Source organism: Chiloscyllium plagiosum, chromosome 16 (genome assembly GCF_004010195.1).
Source record: "Chiloscyllium plagiosum isolate BGI_BamShark_2017 chromosome 16, ASM401019v2, whole genome shotgun sequence".
NCBI lineage: Eukaryota > Metazoa > Chordata > Chondrichthyes > Orectolobiformes > Hemiscylliidae > Chiloscyllium > Chiloscyllium plagiosum.
In genome coordinates this window covers 27,420,074-27,441,194 of record NC_057725.1, presented here as the reverse complement: position 1 = coordinate 27,441,194, position 21,121 = coordinate 27,420,074, and the positions used below count along the sequence as shown (strand labels likewise).

The following is a 21,121-nucleotide window of genomic DNA, read 5'->3' as shown; positions in this document are numbered from 1 at the left end:
AAGCTGTTTATGCCTGGGACCATTCTCCTGAACCTCCTCTGAACGGGCTCCAGGGCCAGTACATCCTTCCTGAGATATGGGCCCAAAACTGTGCACAATACTCCAAATGTAGCCTGACCAGTGCCTTATAGAGTCTCAGAAGTATATCCCTGCTTTTATATTCAAGTCCTCTTGAAATAAATACCATCATTGCATGTGCCTTCCTAACTACTGACTCAGCCTGCAAGTTTACCTTAACAGGATCCTGGATGAGAACTCCCAAATCTCTTTGCACTTCAGATTTTTTGAATGTTCTCCCCTTTAAGAAAATAGTCCAAGCGTCTATTCTTCCAACCAAGGTGCATGACCTCACATTTCCCACATTGTACTCCATCTGCCACTTCTTAGCCCAGTCTCCTAACCTGCCCAAATCCTTCTGCAGGTTCCCTACCTCCTCAATGCTTCATGTCCCTCTACATATCTTTGTATCATCTGCAAACTTAATCAGAATGCCCTCAGTTCTTTTATCCCCACTCTCTGCTTTCTGCCAGATAACCAAGTTTTTACCCATGCTAGCACCTTGCCTCTGACACCATGGGCCTTAACTTACTCAGTAACCTCCTGTGTGGCACCTTGTCAAAGGCCTTCTTGAAGTTCAGGTAGATAACATCCATAGACTCTCCATGGTCTAATCCGTTCATTATTTCCTCAAAGAATTCTAGCAGATTTGTCAGTCATGACATCCGTTTGATGAAACCATGCTGACTCTGCCCTATTTTACCATACATCCAAGTGTTCAGAAATCTCGTCCATTATGATGGATTCCAGGATCTTATCCATGATTGAGATTAGGCTAATTGGTCTGTAATTTTCCATCTTCTGCCTTACTCCCTTGTTACATTAGCGATTTTCCAGTCCACTGGGACCCTCCCTGATTCTAGTGACTCCTCAAAGATTACCACTAATACCTCCACTATCTCTTCATCTCCCTTTGGAATTCTGGGTATAGTCCATCTGGTCCAGGTGATTTATCCACCCTCAGGCCATTCAGTTTTTCTAGCACCTTCTCCTTGTGATAGCCACCATACTCAGCTCTGCCCCCTCAATCTCTTGAATCTTTGGGAAATTACTCATGTCTTCCATTGTGAAGACTGATGCAAAGTAATTATTCAGTTCCTCAGCCATTTCTTTGCTCCCCACTACTATCCCTCCTGTGACATTTTCCAGTGGCCCGATGTCCACTTTTGCCTCTCTTTTTCCCTTATAACTAAAGAAACTCTTACAGTCTTCCTTGACATTACTGGCTAGCTTACCCTCATATTTAATCTTCTTTCTCCTTCTTTCTTTTTTGTTGCCCTTCATTGGTCTTTGTAAGCTTCCCAATCCTCTGGTTTCCCACTGTTCTTTACTACTTTATATGCTTTTTGTTTTGCTTTCATGCTATCCCTGGCTTCCCTAGTCAGCCATGGTTGCTTCATCCTCCCTGTACCAAGCTGCTTTTTCCTCGGGATGAATCTTTGTTGTGTCTCCTGAATTACTCCCAGAAACCCCTGCCATTGCTGTTCCACTGTCTTTCTTGCTAGCCTCCTCTCCCAGTCAATTCTACCTAATTCCTCCCTCATGCCTCTGTAATTGCCTTTATTCAGGCAAAATACCATTACCTCTGATTTTACCTTCTTCCTCTCAAATTACAGAGTAAATTTAATCATGTTATGATCACTGCTTCCTCAGAGTTCCTTCACCTTAAGCTCCCTTATCACGTCTGCCTCAACGTACAACACTAAATCCAGTATTACCTGTTCCTTAGTGGGCTCCATTACACGCTGCTCCAAAAAGCCATCTCATAGACAATCCATAAATTCCTTTTCTTCTGAACCACTACCAACCTGATTTTCCCAATCCACCTGTATATTGAAATTCCCCATGATCACTGTAACTTTGCCTTTCCTACACATTTTTTCTATCTCCTGGTGTATCTTGCATCCCAGCTCCTGATTTCTATTTGAAGGCCTACACATGACTCCAACTATGGTTTTTATTTACCTATGCAGTTCCTCAATTCTACTCACAGAGATTCTACACCATCTGACCTTACTATGTTTCTTACTATTGATTTCATTTAATTTCTTATTAACAGGGCAATCCTACCCCCTCTGTCCCCCCACCTATCTTTTTGATAGGATGTATATCCTTGAATATTCAGCTCCCAATCCTCATTCTCTTACAGCCACATCTCCGTGATGCCCACCACATCATACCTGCCAATTTCGATCTGTGCCACAAGCTCATTTACCTTATTCCTTATACTGTGTGCATTCAGATATAACACCTTGAGTCCTGTATTAACTGTCCCTCTTCTCATTGTCATTTGTTTGTTCGGTGTGCTTGAAGTTTGAATGCTATTTGTTTCCATACACTCTGTCCTATTCGTGCCTGTGCTGGAAATTTTAATAACCTCTCCTGAGTTCTGCATTCTTACCTCCTCTTTTAACTCGGGTTTTCTAATTTCTCCGATAACTGAACCCTCCCCCAACATTTAGTTTAAAGCCCTGTCTACAGCCCTATATATGCAATTCACTAAGACACTGGACCAGCACGGTTCAGATGAAGACCGTCCCATCGGAACAGGCCGCTTCTTCTCCAGTGTCAATGTCGTATGGATTCAAACCCATTTCTCCCACACCAATCTTTGGGCCACACACTTGCCTGTTTAATCTTATTGACCTGCTTAATTCCATTCTTCAGTTACAACTCACATCCCTTTGTCCTTTCCAAACTGCCAATCTGAAATAGTCTGTGAATAGGGATGCTATCTAGTGTATTAGAGAATGAAAGTGAAGCAGTACTTTTATACTGCAACATCACATGTCAGTCTGTCAAGTAACTGTCTCAAAGACATGGTCTGTCTGACTGGAATCTGTGCCATAACAAAACAGCAAACCCCTTTTACTTTAAAGAATGTGGAGCCTTTTTTTTTGATAATATGCACAAGGATGTCCGTAGTTACATTGTCTCTAAATATTCAGAAAACTCCTTCATGATTAGACAATAGGACCAGATAGAGTCTTCATAACTCAACAGTGTAGCTTCCCTCTGCAGTGTGCTATTTGTCATTACAAATGCATGTGTATTACTTGTTATTGATGTATGGTTGTAAGCTGACTTGATTTCTTCAATACCTGTGTGAAGCATGGTTGGTGATGTGCAGTTTTATTTCTTCACAGGACCTGGCCATTGCTCATTACAACATTTTATGTCCTCGACCGGGTACAGTGACATAATGTCAATCTGTGAACTTAGGTGCTCATAGGAAAATCTCAAACACTTGTATTTGGTATAACTATCCACATTCTCATTGATCATGCTCTTACATTATTTTCTCCCTTTTTTCAACTATTACATCAGACACGTGTGGTTGAGAGGTGAGAGTATGGGAGGGAAGAACAAATGTGAATCTCTCTTCTTTAGGTTGCCTATGTTTCTGTACTTTAGAATAATTTTAAGGTCCACTTAGATAATGGGAAATCTTACATGATCACATACATCAAGAAGTAGCCCAGAGAGTCAAATCCAGGTGCTGTCTTTGGAGTGAAAATGCTAATACAGGCAGATAAAAAAGCAGCAATGCAATGGATAGGCATGGAGTAGGCTGAATGCCAGTGCAAAATGGAAGGATCTTCAATGATGGAGCAGGGACAAAAACAATCTTTGAATGAAAGGACAAACTTACTTCATACATCCATTTTGTACTTATCATAGAGACATAGAGAACAGAAGCAGATCTTTTGGCCCAAGTCATCCATGCCGACTAAGTCTCCCAATCTAAACCAGTCCCACTTGCCTACGTCTGGCCCATATCCCTCTAAACCTTTCTTATTCATGTATCTGACCAAATGTCTTTTCATTGTTATAACTGTACCTGCATCTACCACTTCCTCTGGCAATTTATTCCACATACGAACTATCTTCTATGTGAAAAAATTGTTCCTCAGGTCTCTTTGCAATCTTTTCCCTCTCACCATAAAATATGCCCACTAGTTTTGAACTGCCCCACTCTGGGGAAAATACCTTTGCTCTTTACCTTATCTATACTCCTCATGATTTTATAAACTTGTATAAGGTTAATCTCCTATGCTCCAGTGCAAGAAGTCCCAGCAGATCTAGCTTCTCCTTATAACTCAAATGCTGCAGTCCCGGCAATATTTTGGTAACTCTTTACAAAACCTCTCCAGTTTAAGAACATCCTTCCTATAGCAGGATGACCAGAACTGTACACACAGTACTCCAGAAGTGGCCTCACCAATGTCCTGTACAACCTCAACATGACATCCCAACTCCACGCAAACCACTTTACACTTGGTAGAAAGGTTAAATTGCAAGCATTTTTGCAAACAACAAGTTTCATCATCATTGATGAAATAAAAAAGCATTTCATTTATTTCATAGTTGAGGGCCAAATCTTAACTAGGAATACTTTGAGATTCACTGTACTTCCCATACAGCTACAAGATCTTTTGCATCTACCTAAACTGACAGCCAAGGTCTCAGTTTTGTATGTGATTTGAAGGAAGGGACCTCCAACAATGCAGTGCTCCCATGTTGAAGTGTTAGCCTAGAGTGGGCCTCTATCCTGTCTTCATTTGATTCAGAATATTACAGCATCTCTAGTACATGATGTCATCGCAACTGGAGATCAAGTCAGTGAGAGATGGAGGAGCTAACAGAATTTTATTCAAACCCTGTCATGGTACAAGCTTCAGTTAAATGATATTTCCCAAGCAAATACTGAAGAAATTTGTATTCTGAAAGAAAAGCAGAGAATCAGATTTCCTCATGCAGTTCCTGCTGTGGTGGAAATCTCTGCAATCAAGTATTAATTTTAACCCAAGCATTCACTCTGAGCTGTAAGTCACACACAACTTTTGCATTGTTACAAGAAGAAGAAAACATAGGAACAGCTAATTAAATTCATTTTTCATTTGAGGCAACAGTACTGACAGCCAAAGAGACCAGAGTGTGTAGCTCACGTCCTTAAAGGCATGAATTTCATCACTTGTGTCTACACCAAGCTTCTGTGCCCGAGAGGGTAGCTTTCGAGAGTTTTATCTTGCACACATCCTCATGGCTGTGTCTCTCCCTTCTTCAGGCCTATAAGTCTGTATGCACCTTCCAGTCCTCCATGTGTAGAGTCTGTCTACATTTTACCATTGATGACCATCTAAATTATCTTGCAATCCTGGAACCATCACATTTCTCTGGGCCCCCGATCCCCCATTCCCATGACCAAGCAACAAACACATCATCTGGAATTCACTGTTAACAGATATCTCCACAAGACCTACATCTTATAACAAATCTCTTTTACAATACTTTTTAATATGCTTTCTCAATACCTCCATAAACTGTATTTACCATATTTCCTTTAATGATCGAATACATTGCTCCTTCAACAGCAAATATTTTGTTAATTTTCCAAACTAATGATGGTGAAATATTAATTCTGGCTTCTCTCTCTACAGGTGCTGCTCAGACCTGCTGAATTTTCTGTACGTAGTTCAGGTTTCCAGTGTTCACAGTCTCTTTGCTTTTACATTGGGTTCACTTGATCAGATGTGATTTGTTTGTGGAAAACATGGCTTGGAGAGGGTGGACGCTAGGAAATTGTTTCCGTTAGGCGAGGAGACTAGGACCCGTGGACACAGCCTTAGAATTAGAGGGGGTAAATTCAGAACAGAAATGCGGAGACATTTCTTCAGCCAGAGAGTGGTGGGCCTATGGAATTCATTGCCACAGAGTGCAGTGGAGGCTGGGACGCTAAATGTCTTCAAGGCAGAAATTGATAAATTCTTGATGTCACAAGGAATTAAGGGCTACGGGGAGAATACGGGTAAGTGGAGTTGAAATGCCCATCAGCCATGATTGAATGGCGGAGTAGACTCGATGGGCTGAATGGCCTTATTTCCGCTCCTATGTCTTATGGTCTTATAGTCTTATAATGCTTGATTTTAAAACAAAGCACATGATAAAAGTGAGAATTTTAACTTCCAGGAAGCACAGCAATGAGGAAAGAAATCCAGAAATTATGCTACATCACACTGATAAAGTGAAAGAACAATGAATATCATTTGGGAATGGAATGAAAACAAAATAAATTTAGTAAGTAATATCTTTATCAAAGATTCAAATGAGATAAGTGCAATAAGGAGGCTATATGAGGTAAATAATATATAAAAATCAATAACAACAATTTGTGTTTATATAGCACCTTTAATGTAAAATATTCCAAGGTGTTTCACAAGATCATTACATACGAACATGTGAGTTGCGAGGAGTAGGCCATTCAGCCCCACGCTTACTCCATCATTCAGCATGGTCATGGCTGAACTGATTGGAACCTCAAATCCACATTCACTTCTAACCTGATAACATTTCACGTTCTTCATTAACAAAAATCTATCTACCTCTGCCTTAAAAGTATTCAAGAACTCTGCTTCTATCTGCTTTTCTGGGAGAGAGTTCTAAAGACCCATGACATCCTTAGAGAAAAAAACCTCACTTAACCTTTGTTTTAAATGGGTGAGCCTAATTTTTAAACAGTGACTACTTGTTCTAGATTCTCCCATGAGAAATAACATCCTCTCCACATCTACCCTGTTAACACCAGTTATGATCTTCTATGAAGACAACCTCAATCATGATTGTGGGTTCACGTTGCACTACATGTCACCCTACCACACTGCTCTGTATCTGTAAAATCTTCCTTATGTCCTGTTTTGATATCATCACCTTGATAAATTGTTATGATTGCTCTACCTTAATTAGTTTGTATGGTTTTGGAACACTAATTATTTGGTTAGACCCTTGGCACAGACTGTTATAACTGTCACGTTATTCCAGTCATTTGGTTTGTCTCCAGCACCACCTTATTTTAAATTTTTTGTAAGCATCTCTCTGCCTCAGTTCATTAGATTATAGGTCATCCCTTCACTTGTTATTCAGCTGTTGACACTTTATTCACACCATCTGACACTTTTGATCACCTGCAGAGACTTATTAATCAATACTTCACTCACTCCACCTTTTGATCTCTGTCGATAAATTGTGTCTGTGTTCTTCTCTCTCATTTCACCTGATGAAGGGGCTATGCTCCAAAAGCTTGCGATTTCAAATGAACCTGTTGGACCTGGTGTCATGTGATTTCTAACTTTGCCCACTCCAGCCTAACACTGGCCCCTCCACCTCATGAATCAATCAAGTCACACCTTATTCTTCGAAGTTCCAACAGGCACAAACTTAACCTGTCCAATCTCTCCTCATAAGAAAAGTCCCTCATCCCGGGTATTATCTTCTCTGAACTGCACCCAATGTATTTGCATCCTTTCTTAAATAAAGTGACCAATGCTGTGCTCTGTAATCCAGTTGATGTATCACAAGTACCTGTACCAATGAGGCATAGCCTGATTGCTTTCGTATTGAATTGCCTTAATTGTAAATGATAGTATTCCAATAGCTCTCCTAATTGTGAATTTCTTCTTGTACCTGACACAAGTTTTTTGAAAATCATGTAAGAGGACACACAGATCTATTTAAACAAATAAAAATAGAAATTTCTGATGCTGCCTGACTTGATGAGTATTTTCTACATTTTCTGTTTCTATTTCAGATTTCCAGCATCTGCAGAATTTGGGCTGTTGTGAGTTGCCTTTAAACAAAATTTGACCCCAAGCCCCAGATGAAGCTATTAAGACAGGTTGGCAAAAGCTTACTAATAACTATCCATTTCTTGCAAACATCCTAAAAGAGAAGAGAATGGTAGAGAGGATTAGGTTAGGGAGGGAATTTCATGAGTGGATATTAAAGATTGGACTTCAAAAGCCTTTCTTTATGAAGATAGTCTTGTGTGCCTATCAGTGGAGCCAAGAGGAAAACAGGAGGTACACCACTCATGACAGAATACCCAATTTGTTTTATTTATTCATTGTGCTTGGATATTGTTGGAAATTTCAACAATATTGTATATCAGTAATTTCTGATGGGGTTGTGATGGTGAACCACCTTCCTGAACCATTGCATTCCACATGGTATGAATACACTCACAGTGCAACTATAGTGCGGCATTTGCAAAATTTTGATCCAATGATAATGAAGGAGCTGGGTGTTAGTTCCAAGTAAGGATGGTACGTGGCTTGCAGGGGAATTTGAGGTGGGGATATTTCTAGGTACTTGCTACACTTGTTCTTCTCGGCAGTTTCTTTATGAGTAAGTGCATTGTCTATATTTTTGTGGTTGACTGAGAATATCCCAAATGACAATATTTGACAGGATTGAATCTGCACTCCGTTTTAGGGATAGGATGTAGTTGGTAAGTTTTCACTTGCAATACCAGCTTTGCAGCTCTATTGGAACAGCTTGGCCAGAGACACAACTACTCCTGGAAAACAAGCTTTCAGCATTACAGCTGAGATTTTGTTACTATACTCTACACTTCATCACTTTCCATCATTCGGCTGACAGGTTTAGCCAATGAACAGCAGTTCACAAGATCTATTCAGGTCAATTACACTGGGAAACAGGTTAAATAATTTGCAGAACTGCGAATATTTCCCCATGGACAGCAAACAGCTGCTGCTTTGACACATAAGTAAAATGAAGTCATTCAAAAAGTTAATTTTAGAAGTAGTACACCATCTGTTTTTCAGGACGTAATATGATCACTTTACCTAGAAGGTTATTGGTTCAAGTTCCACTTGAGAGACGTAACATTCCTGGTGCAGTACTGAGGGATTGCTGCACTATTGGAGTTGCCATTTTTTAAAATAGAATATTAAAAAAAACAAAGGTTCGGCCAAATGGTTTTTAAGAACCGATTGAAGTGGTGTCTGTTTATTTTAAGATATTTGTGTGCTTCTAAGTGAATAATGTTTTTGATTACCTGTTGAAATTTTGTTTATTTTGGCAGATTTATGTTGTTCCCTGAGGATAATAATTTTCACATGCACAATGCAGTAATGTTTATTTTCTGGAACATCTCAAAGTCTTTCAAACATTTTCTAGGCTTTGTGAGTTCTGTCAATGAAGTCGATGCTGAGTGGATTAAGGTAGATCAGGGAGCAGAGAAGTGAAGTTATAAGGGGTGACAGAATTCCGGGGGAAGTGGGTCAAGGATGCTGAGGGGGCTTAGTTTTTAAAGGGAGTTGGAGCAAGGGAAAGGGAAGAAGATACTGGGAGATGGGGTAAGCTTGATCAAACTGTTATGAAGGACGATGAGAGTGAAAGGGTGTGAAGAGGTTGAAAGGGGCTGAGGAAGTGAAAGGCTTTCCTCTCATCTACAGAACTAGTTTGATGATTCTGTGGATGGAGGTGGGATAGTGACATTCAGACTTTTGGATTTCTGTCTCCATGTGGGTGTTCATTCTAATCAGTAGCAACACGATGGAAATGATAAATTCTACAATGAGAAAACATTTTACACATGAATGATGACCTTTCTGTATCCTTACTGCTTAGTATTAACTAATGTTGTGTAGTAGACTATCATGGTTTGAAAACCAAGAATTTTTCCAGAGAATCAGAAATAAATTTTCTTACTGTTTTGGTCAACATTCATCATTCAACCCTCAAGAGATCTTCCCAGGGCACTGGTAAAATTCATCTTACAATGTGCACTGCCAAAACAACCTCCTTTTTAAAATGCTGTGTTTTGTTTCTCTTAGATATGAGTGCTCACTGCTAAGTGCACAAAATTACTCCCCCACCTCCAAAATCTCTTTCTTGATCTTTCCATGTTTTAGAAGCTGAGCTATTGTTGGAAAGTATTTTACTATTGCAAGTCCACTATCAAAGGAAACAGCTGCTCCCAAATGTAAAGGAGGACTGATACATAAATTGTCTGCTTTAAATGATTCAGAATAGAAATTTCAAGCATACTTCTGCAGACTTATTTGCTGTACTAGCTTATTGTGAAGTCTAGTCATTCAACCATAGTAGCAAAGAGCTGAAAACCTGAACGATATCATCTCCAACCCATCTACTGAGTAGATGGGATCTTCTCTGCGTGGCATTACACAATTACCAATTTAGAGAGAAAGGAAAATGAATGAATAATGTTCTCCGGAGACAAATTGGCCTTGAGATTCTAAAATTGATTAAGAGTACAGAATCAGAAAAATTCCATTTTGCTTTTGGATCATAGGATCACAAATAGGCCATTCAGTCCCCTGAGTTTGCTCTGCCACTGAATATGATCATGGTTGATTGAACAATTTGATGCCTTGTTCCCACCCCATCCCCATAACCCTGTATACCACTGGTAATCAGAGGTCCTTCAATCTCTCCTTGAAACATACTCAAAAACTGAGCTTCCATAGCACCTTAGGATAGAGAATTCCAAAGATTCACAACCCACTGAGATTTTCTTTTCACTCATCTTAGTCCTATATAACATCTGTCTTATTTTATTCTAGACTCCCTAACCAATGGAAACATTGTGCCCCTTCAATTATTTTCTGAGCTTTAATGGGATCACCTCTCATTCTTTGAATTTTCAGCAAATGCAAGCCTAAGTTCCCCAAGCCATCTTCAAAGGACAGGCCGGTCATCCTGGGATGAAGTCTGGTGACGTTTCCTTGCATTCACTTTATGGTAATAACATCTTTCCTGAGATATGGAGATCAAAACTGCACAACCTCTCCATGTAAAGTCTAAATAAACTTCTATATGATTGAAGCAAAGCTTCACTATTCAGTTTGTAGTAATGACTGACATTCCATTAGCCTTCCTAATGGCTTACTACATCCCATGTTAGCCTTCAGTCACTTTGGAATGCAGGTTCATAGCTCCTTGAAAGTGGAGTCGGACATAGATAGGATAGTGAAGAAGGCGTTTGGTATGCTTTCCTTTATTGTTCAGAGTATTGAGTACAGGAGTTGGGAGGTCATATTGCGGTTATACAAGACATTGGTTAGGCCATGTTTGGAATATTGCGTGCAATTCTGATCTCCTTCCTATTGGAAGGATGTTGTGAAACTTGAAAGGGCTCAGAAAAGTTTTACAAGAATGTTACCAGGGTTAGAGGATTTGAGCTATAGGGAGAGGTTGAATAGGCTGGGGCTGTTTTCCCTGGAGTGTCAGAGGCTGAGCAGTGACCTTGTAGAGGTTTATAAAATCATGAGGGGCATGGATAGGATAAATAGATAAAGTCTCTTCCCTGGGGTGGGGGAGTCCAGAACTAGAGGGCATAGGTTTAGGGTGAGAGGGGAAAGATATAAAAGAGACGTAAGGGGCAACGTTTTCACACAGAGGGTGGCACATGTATGGAATGAGCTGCCAGAGGAAGTGGTGGAGGCTAGTTTAGAGGGATATGGGGCTGGGTGCTGGCAGGTGGGAGTAGATTGGTTTGGGATCTCTGGTCGGCTTGGATGAGTTGGACTGAAGGGTGTTTTTCCGTGCTGTACATCTCTATGACTCTATGACTTTGCACACTTTCCAACATCTCCAAGGCATTTGGATGGGTATATGAATAGGAAGGGTTTGGAGTGATATAGGCTGAGTGCTGGCAGGTGGGACTAGTTTGGGTTGGGATATCTGGTTGGCATGGAAGGGTTGGACCGAAGGGTCTGTTTCCATGCTTAACATCTCAATGACTCTATTTATCTGTTACAGCAAATCTGTTACTCTGATCAAAGTGGATAACTCCATTTTTTTTTCACATTATTTTCCATCTGCCATGTTCTTGCCCACTCACTACACCTATCTAAATCCTCCTGACACCAGTTTCCAACTTCATCACAATGCACATTCCTGCTTCACTTTGAATCATCTCCAAATTTGTGAATATTACATCTGGTCCCCACATCCAAAACACTGATATATATTATAAACAGCTGGAGCCCCAAGTACTGATCCTTGTGGTACCCCATTAATTACAGTCTGCCAATGTGAAAATGGTTAGCACTGTTGTGTCACAGCACCAGTGAACTGGGCTCCATTCCAGTATTTGGTGACTGTCTGTGTGGAATTTACACATTTACCTAGTGTCTGCTTGGATTTCCTTCTGGTCGTATGGTTGCCTCCCACAGTCCAAAGATGTGCAGTTTAGTTGGATTGTCTGTGCTAAATTGCCCTGTAGTGTCCAGGGTTGTGCAGGCTAGGGATAGGGCGGGGCCTGGGTCTGAATGGGATGCTCTTCAGAGGGTTGGTGCTTACTTAATGAGCTAAATTATTTCCATTTTGTTTTCTGTCCGTTAGCCATCCTTAAGCCATGCTAGAACATTACCTCCTATCCCATATGTTTTAAATTTGCTAACCAACCTCCTGATAAACATCTTCTGAAAATTCAAGTATATGATATCCATCAGTTCCCCTTTGTCAAATTTCTTCATAACATCCTCAAAAACACGAACAAATTCATCAAACACGATTCTCTGTTTGCAAATCCATGCTAACTATGACCAGTCAGCTCACGTTCATTTAACTGCCTGTTTATCATGTCCTTAATAAAATAATCTAGCATTTTTCCTACTGCTAATATAAGGCTGACTGGTCTGTAGTTCCCTGTTTTCTCTCTTACTCCTTTCTTAATTAGTCAAATGATATTTGCTAGCCTCCAATCTACAGGAATCTTTCCAGATTCTATGGAAATTTGGAAGATGATTACCAATGCATCAACTACCTTGATAGTCACCTCCTTCAGCACTCTGGGGTGTCAGCAGTCAGGTCCTTGCTACTTTTCAACTTTCTCCAGTACAACCTTTTCGCAAATACTAATTTCCTTCAACTCGAAATCTCCCTTATCATTTGGGTCCCTAATTGTGGGAGATTTCATTTACATGCATCAATGAAAACAGACACATTGTTTAGTTTCTCCAACGTTGTTCTATTCCCCAGTATAAATTCTCCTGAGTCTGCCTGTAATGGACCCACATTCATCTGGTTCCTTTTTATTTACCCATAGCAGCATTGAACATTTACTTTGCGTACTGGTGCGAGTGATAAGTGGTTTGGAATGGAAGGCCTCCCTACTGTTGGCTTGTATTACTAGCACTGACCATTAGTAAATGCTGAGGGTGCACTGCATTATCAGAGGGTCAGTGCTGAGGGAGAACCGCGCTCTGGGGGGGGGAGAGCAATGCTGAGGCAGCGCTGTGCTGCCACCTGTTGAGGGGGTGTATGTCTTTTGCAGCCGTATCAAGCATATTTCGGGTGAGACATCAATTTAACGCCCTGTCTGCCTCTCAGGTGGACCTAAAAGATCACATGGCATTATTTTGAAGAACTTTGCAATGTCCTGGACCAATATTTATCTTGTGACCAATATCACTAATACAGACTACCTACTCATTGTACCCCTGATGCTTTAGAAGCTTGCTGAGTGCCAAATTTCCTTGTATTTCAAATAGTAATTTATACTTCACAAGTAATTCATGGACTGTAAAAAGGCTTGTTAGACTCATGCAAAAGGAAATGTAAGTTCTTTCTTTCTTTACTGGATGAAATTTGAATTTGTCCTATGTCTTTATTCCCTGAAGATTCCCATAGCACACCCAATAACTTGCAGTCTTCTATTACAGAATCATATTCTCTGGGAACAGGAGTGAGGCTGCACAGATTCAGTCCTATCCAAGCCGCACAATAGTCAAGGAGAATACGTCTCATAAATTTGAGCTGGAATTAAAGAGTGGTTCCAGGGTTGAAAGGAAATTAATGTTTCTCCACTTCCAGACTTGAGTTAAACCTCAACGTGCATGGAACCACCATCTCTAGTAGACTCTTGCATTCAACATCCATACTTTCTTTATCTGCTCATCACATTATTTACTGTGCATGCTTACCATCATCACGGCAACCTGGCCCCATGCAAGGCTCAAAATCTTGAGTATGTGGACAAGGCACACTTAGATCCAGTTGTGCTTTGAGCATTCTTTGCCTCATCCGCTTCCCTTTCTCACATGTGGAGGAGCTGCAGGCTGACCACTGAGACCAGTTCGAGTAGATACAAGTTTCTGGAGTATCATCTGCAGATGAAGAGAAACAGACAATTATTCACTTATCCTGGCTAATACCTCACCCAATTTCCGCAGGAGTTTCTCAACATGTGAAAACATCTGATTAGCTTCCAATATTCTACCCTCAATAAACATGGGGCCATGCTCTAATTCACACTGCATCCCATTCACCCATCACTCCATCTACACTGATTTACATTCGATCCTGGTTAAACAATACCTTGATTTTTGGCAATGTTTTCAAATTCTTCCACGGCCATGTCATTTCACTCTCCTGAATTCATTTCCAGCCACACAAATGTTCACTGGCTCTGTTGTCCAATTCAGGACTCTTTACCATTTCCAAATTTAATTGGTGTCCATACCTTCCATATCTTCAACTGCCAAGTCCTAAGTTCTTAAACCGTTATGCCTTTCCACTTTGCATCCCTCCTTTAAAAGAATTCCTTAGTATTAACCTCCTTGACCATGCTTTTGGTCATCTGCCCTAACATTTTCTAATGTGGCATGGTGTCAGATTGCTTCTATGAACCATCTTTCCTTAAAGACACCAAACAAATACAATTTACTGTTGGTGAAACTGATGACGGGTAACCTTAAGATTTAATGTAGTTAACGTAACTATGGATAATCATGTAAAACATAATGGTAATAAAGGATACATCCTATCCCCACTCCATTCTTCGAGTCCTTCACTGATTTCCTTCTCCATTCAAATGAAAACAACATGATTACATGGATGCAGAATAATCTGCCAACATGGTCAAAACAATTTTGCACTGTAATTGAAGCAGCTTTAATTAGCTGAAGACAAGCAGTAAGAATATGAGGCTGAGAAAGGTCATTCATCAATGCTTGTATCTCAGCTGTCTCATCTATTTTGATCAGCTTCAATTTTTCTCCTTCAAAACCTTGCTTGGCAGCTCAAGCTCAGACAGCTCAAAAGCAAGAAAGGCCATTCAGTCCCTCATGCCTGTACTATCACTAAATAAGCAGATCTGTCCGTTCTGTAGCTCAATTTCATTTATTTGATTCCCCAATACCGTTGTCCAGCCAAAAATCTATCAATCACAGATTTGAAATGTTCAATTGCCTGCAGCCTCAATAACCATTTGGGAAAAGCGTGTGTCAGATTCCCACTAACCTTATTACCTGTCAAATTACTTTCTGATTTATCTCTTCAATGGCCTGGCTGTAATTTATTATTGTGTCCCCCCGTTCTGGATTCCCTCATTAGACAAACTACCTTTTCTTTATTTACACAAATAAATCATCTTATAAGATCTCAGTTGGATCACCCTTCAACCTTCGAAACTGAGGATTATATTGAGGGATCACCAGAGAGCTTTTATCTGTGAATGTTCCTTTTTTCAAATATTGATTCACGTTGTGTGTGATTTGTCCTATGACTATTTAGGTTTCTCTTTGATACATATAATACATGTTGGACTATTAGATTACTCAATAGTCATTGTGCTGAAATAACAACACGACAACTTTCATTTAAATAGTGCCTTTAATAAAATAAATTGTTCCAAGGCACATCACAAGAAGGTTGTGAAAGAAAATCTGAAATCAAACCACATTAGGAGATTTAAGAACAGTTGACCAAAAAGCTTGGTTAAAGGGGTGGGTTTTAAGAAGTATCTTAAAGAAGGAGATAGAGATAGAGTATTAGAGATATTTAGGGTGGGCATTGAAGAGCTCAAAGATCAGGTAGCTGAACGCATAACCACGACTAGCAGGAGGGGAGATTAAGAATGGAGGAGCTTCAATATCTCATGTGGTGGTAGAGCTAGAGGAGATTTCAGAACTAATGAGTGGTAAGGTCACAGTGGGATTCAAAAACAAAGTTCTTAATTTGTGGCTTGATACTTAATCAAAAGAACTGATGAGTCCCACAAACTAATGTTAAATACGTGGAGTAAAAAACAAACTGGCTGGTTGTGTTTTTTTAAATGACACTGATGAACATAGAAATGTTTTCATTCAGTCTGAAAAAGGCACAGAACCCTGAACTAATTAATTATAACACAGTTACCTTCATCCTTCTCCTTCTCCTCTTGGTTGAGATCGGCCACGATATCATCTATATTATCAGGCTGAATATTACACTGCTCTCCCTGGGAAGAAATTATTAAAAATTTGAAAATACAGAAAGGTCTCATTTATACCAGCATAAAGCACAGCAAGACCAAAAAAGTTTTATTAACATTTAAAACAGCTTCTGGCAAACGCAATTCAATGGCATTTTTAAAAAGATGTTACATCGGTGATTATTGTGCAGAAATACAAGATTCTCTCTAATTTTCTGAGTGAACATGATATTGAACCTTATAAATGGGGTCATTATTTCAATGGCCTCACAGTGGTGGCATTGGAATTCAGGAATTTTTCATCAAAATGGAGACTGTCCTCTTGAGATTTTGTTGCATATGTGTAACATTAAGATTGTAGTTACAAAACTCTTTGCCGCTGAATTAACATTCAATTTCATAAATCACAGCAATGCTGATATTCAATTTTCCCATTCTAGGATCTGTACAAAATAAATATACCACCTACACTGTGACATCCATGAAGTGTCTAGCAAAGGCTTTCATTGGCTGATACACCATCTTGCATGGAATTACAACAAATTAAGCTAAATTTCTTGTCTCTCTTACTGCATCATTTTGGTGATATTACTCCACATGTTACTTGTTACTCAAAGCTAGGCAATGCCTTGGAAAGGCAAAAAGTTACAGAAACATTGGCTCGCTAAATAGGGATGCAGTACCATAGCCAAGTCATGGTGTGGTAGCAAAGTTGTTATATTACTAGGCCAGTAATCCAGAGGTAAAAGCAGAAAATGGTTGGAAAAGCTCAGCTGATCAGACACCAACTGTGGTAGAAAAATGGAATGAGAGTTTCAGGTTTGAGAACTTCCATCAGATTTGCAGCTTCTGTAGTATTTCACTTTTGTAATAATCCTGAGTCTTGGACTAACAATTCAAAAGTGGGGAGTTAAAATCCCACAATGGCAGAAGGGGAATTTAAGTGTGATTGATTAAATAAATACGGAATGGAAAGCTAGTCTCAGTAATGGTAACCATGTTAACTATCTAAATGGTGACAAAAACCATTTGCTAATGTCCTTTCGAGAAGGCAATCTATCATCCATACCCAGTCCATCTGCATTGTAACTCTAGATCCAAGGCATTGTGGCAGACCCCTCACTGCCCTCTGAAATGGCCTATCAAGCCACTCATTGGTATTCAAGATGGCAGTTCAACACCACCTGCACAAGAACCGTTGAGGATAGGCAATAAATGTTGGCTATGCCAGTAACAGCCACAAATGAATAGCTTAATTTAAAAACATGGTGGTGATGGGATAGGAGGTGACAAGGGGAAATCTCAGCAGTTCTCTAGACTTTGTGTTGCAGAAGTGATTTCTGCCAGAATCCTAACCAGCAGCACTTCAATGAGAAAGTTTAAGCTGCTGGTGGATCTTACGCCTGTTAATTCCCCTTTCAAATCGGAGAGTACCAGACCACTTTCTAATGATTCTCAGCAGCTGGCCTGAACTCATGGAGGGTTTTGAAAGGCCTCACAGATGAACGTGATCAGTTTTGACATTATGCCTAATCCAAAGATTCAACAAAAACCTTTTTCTCTTATCACAGCAGTGAGTCTTAGGAGATGAAGTGTCTTTGGTGAGATTTACAGATATTTCTAGAGTTTAAGAATTGCTGAGATTATTTTTTTATTTAACTTCCTGCTAACCATTTATATGATTAAGCACAGAATGAGGCTCTATGTAGAACCATTTCTGTCCAGAGTATGCTGTAACTTGACCCCTTATATCACCGCTGATGTTGGCTGATTATTTAATTGTCTGAATATTGACTGTTTATAATGTTTCCCCTTTGTACCTTTGAAAGGAAAGAGGCTTGGGGACCCCCCAATAGTGGAAGAACTATGGACTATTCCTCGTCATAAGGAGGACTGACAGGGAAAGATCATAACAGGCATCACTGGCAGAATCACAGGCACAAATACCTTAAAGATCTCATAACTTTGTGTGGCCTATTTTAATTAATGTACTGATCATTCCACATATCTCTTGCGGCAGAGCAAGGGGGGAGTTGGTGGGGCAATCAGAATTTTGGTGTCAATTAGCTCAAATAGAAATGTTTTCTAAATACATATGAAGGCAAGAGAGCTTTCTAATAAAGTTATTGCACAGAAAAACCGAAGATGCACAGGTTGCAATCTCTTCAATTCCTGAGAATGTTATGCTCCAATCTGTCCATAACATATTCCCGGTAACAGCTAATTGTAGTCAACGGTTTGTTTCTGAACAGCCTGAGAAACCCATGTTACCTTTCGTGCAATTCTTTCAATCACAACTCTGGCCACAGGAACAATTGGACCCCCCTCAGGATCATAGAAGGGGCTTTTTGGATGATCCAGGCTGGTTAGGGGTCTAATTCTTTCTTGAGGCTCTGTCCGTTGATTTGGGGCCTGAAGAAACAGAAAATGTTGCATAATCTCGATAAACAAATACATATGATAACTGGATTTGAGCCAAAGTAATGAAAAATCTTCAACAACTACTTGCATTTTCAGTTCAACTATTGCTTCGTGTGTTGTAGGATCAAATCTCAATTCACAGATTTCAGCACAAACTCCAGGCTCACACTTTCACTGCCTGTCTGCCCTCAGAAAGATCCATTGCACTATTTCAAAGAATTGTAAAGGAACTCCCCCTGGTGTCCTAGCCAAGTCCCAATCACTCTTCACTCTGTGCACACTAAACCACATTGGTTCCTGGTCACGTTAAAGTTTTAAAATCTCTACATGGCTACATCACTCCCACTCTCAGTAACAAATCCCTAAAGGTTACATCACTTATATTCTCGATAACAAATCCCTACTTGGTAAACTCTTCCAGCTACAGACTTTCAAGATCTATGAACCTATCGGATCTGGCCTCTTACACGGTGACCATTTGAATCACTTTTCTTTGATACCCCTTTCTTCAGCTACTGGAGATCAAAGCTCTAAAGTTCCATCCCGAAACCTCGTTAACTCTGCACTCACTTTTAATCCCTCCCTCTTTAACCAAGGCTCTGATCACCGTCCTGAATGTCCAGTCGTTGACATCATTGCTTTTGCTTGCAAATGATCCAATAATAATTCCTTGGGCTACTTTACTACACTAAAAATCCTTATAAATACAAGTTGTTGTTTTTGCTCAGTTCCACATAAATAGGAAATTAGGTTTGCATGAAGTCTTGAAAATTGATGGCAGGACTTGGAAATCATAAGAAATTGACTGCAGGTATAAAAGAAACAATGTTCATTTGTGTAGGTATTATGCCAAACTGTGACGTGCTAAATGATGTGCCAGGAAATGGTGCTGGGACATGAATGACTTGTAATTATCTTGCACCTTTGGTGTTAGAAAAACTTCACCATATATTTTACAGAAGCATAAATTATAGAAAGGGACAGATGGGACAAGAAACGAAACAATATGATTTTAGGAGGACTGACACATATTTGATCAAAATATTATAGGAGGTGAAAGGTTGGGAGACGTTTGGAAAGGGTTTTTCAGGATGTATAATCAAGACAGTTGCTGACATTATTAGGATTAGATTAGATTAGAATCCCTACAGTGTGAAAACAGGCACTTCGGCCCAACTAATCCATACCGACCCTCCTCAGAGTAACCCACCGAGACTCATTCCCCCTAACTAATACACCTAACTCTACAGGCAATTTAGCATGACCAATTCACCTAACCTGCACATCTTTGGACTGTGGGAGGAAACCGGAGCACCCGGAGGGAACCCACGCAGATGCAGGGAGAATGTGCAAACTCCACACTGCCAGTCGCCTAAGGCTGGAATCGAACCTTGATCCCTGGCCCTGTGCTAACCACTGAGCCACTGCGCCACCCCTCTTATAAGATGCCAAAGATGGAGGAATAAAGAGGTCTCAGAGAGTTGTCAGATTGGGGCAAGCTACCAAGATAGTTAAGGTAAGGCCATGAAGGTGAAAGCTTAAAATACAGCTGTTGGAAGTCCCAAGAGACATGGATGCCAGTGAACGATGGTTCTGACACATTTGATGCAGCAAGAGCTGAAAATTGGAATTTTGAGTGAACTGACAACCATGAAATATGGAAGAACGCAACCTGGTCATGTGGCTTTTACAATAGTCAACACAAAATCAGATGTTGGAAATCTGAAATAAGAACCAAAGAGGCTTGAAACATTCAGTATGTCAGACAGTATTCATGGAAATGGAGGGGGGGGGGGGGCGATTAACAGTTCATGTTAATGATCTTCTGTTAGAAGTGACAAAAGTTAGAGTTAAAGCAGCTTATAAGCATGATAGGAGGCTGCGAAAGAGAGGGGAGGACATAATAAAGATAAAGTCTGCGATAGAAGGAAACGAAAGTGGTAGAGATTAAATTATTATTGGAATAAATGAGTCTGCAGGTGACATATCTTTCAATGTGAAACAACAATAAATTATAATTTACACCTTGCTTTGGAAACTATGCAAAAATATCAAAATTTGCAGGTAGAAAGAAGCCTGAAAGAATTAATAAAAGGAAGGAAGATATTCTAAATTGAGCTGGGCAAAATATCTGTGGATAGCTTTTGCTTATTGAGCTATGGTTGATGTGGAATTTGCTAGAGAATTTATAACTCACAACGAAGACAGCCTCAATCTTGCAGTCTGGGCTTTTTGGCTTGCCAATATCATGCTGATTCACACTGAATTTGATCAAGGATGAACTTTCAGACACCACAGAATGGGAGAGGTAAACACACAGCCATTGTGCAGTTTGAACAATAGGCTAACTGAATGCAAATTAAAGAATTACAATTTTTAAAAAACTTAGACTGCATAACATTGTGCTTATGTTAGCTGCTTTGCCAAACTGAAGCTGTTCAAAAAACTGATAATATCATCTGCCTCATCACTTAATCATCCAGCCCATTGTTATGTACATCAGTTCTGTAATTGTATGTTATTTCCTGAATACTGTTTGGTAATAATACAGTTTAATAATTCAGAATTTATTATCCCAATTATAACATCAATACAGTATGCAATGCAAAATATTAAACCACA

At 39.8% G+C, this 21,121-nt stretch overlaps 1 protein-coding gene across 1 annotated transcript in view; it reads right to left on the bottom strand.

Annotated features, from left to right (window-relative positions):
- LOC122557712 (spondin-1-like) overlaps positions 1 to 21,121 on the bottom strand; it is a 325,902-nt gene that overhangs the window by 20,075 nt on the left and 284,706 nt on the right. Inside the window, exons 9-11 of the mRNA XM_043705605.1 lie at positions 18,350 to 18,490; positions 16,024 to 16,105; positions 13,809 to 13,991 (exon numbers count right to left, since the gene is read on the bottom strand). Coding sequence (XP_043561540.1) covers positions 13,809 to 13,991; positions 16,024 to 16,105; positions 18,350 to 18,490 — 406 coding nt within the window. The remainder of the gene's footprint in view (positions 1 to 13,808; positions 13,992 to 16,023; positions 16,106 to 18,349; positions 18,491 to 21,121) is intronic.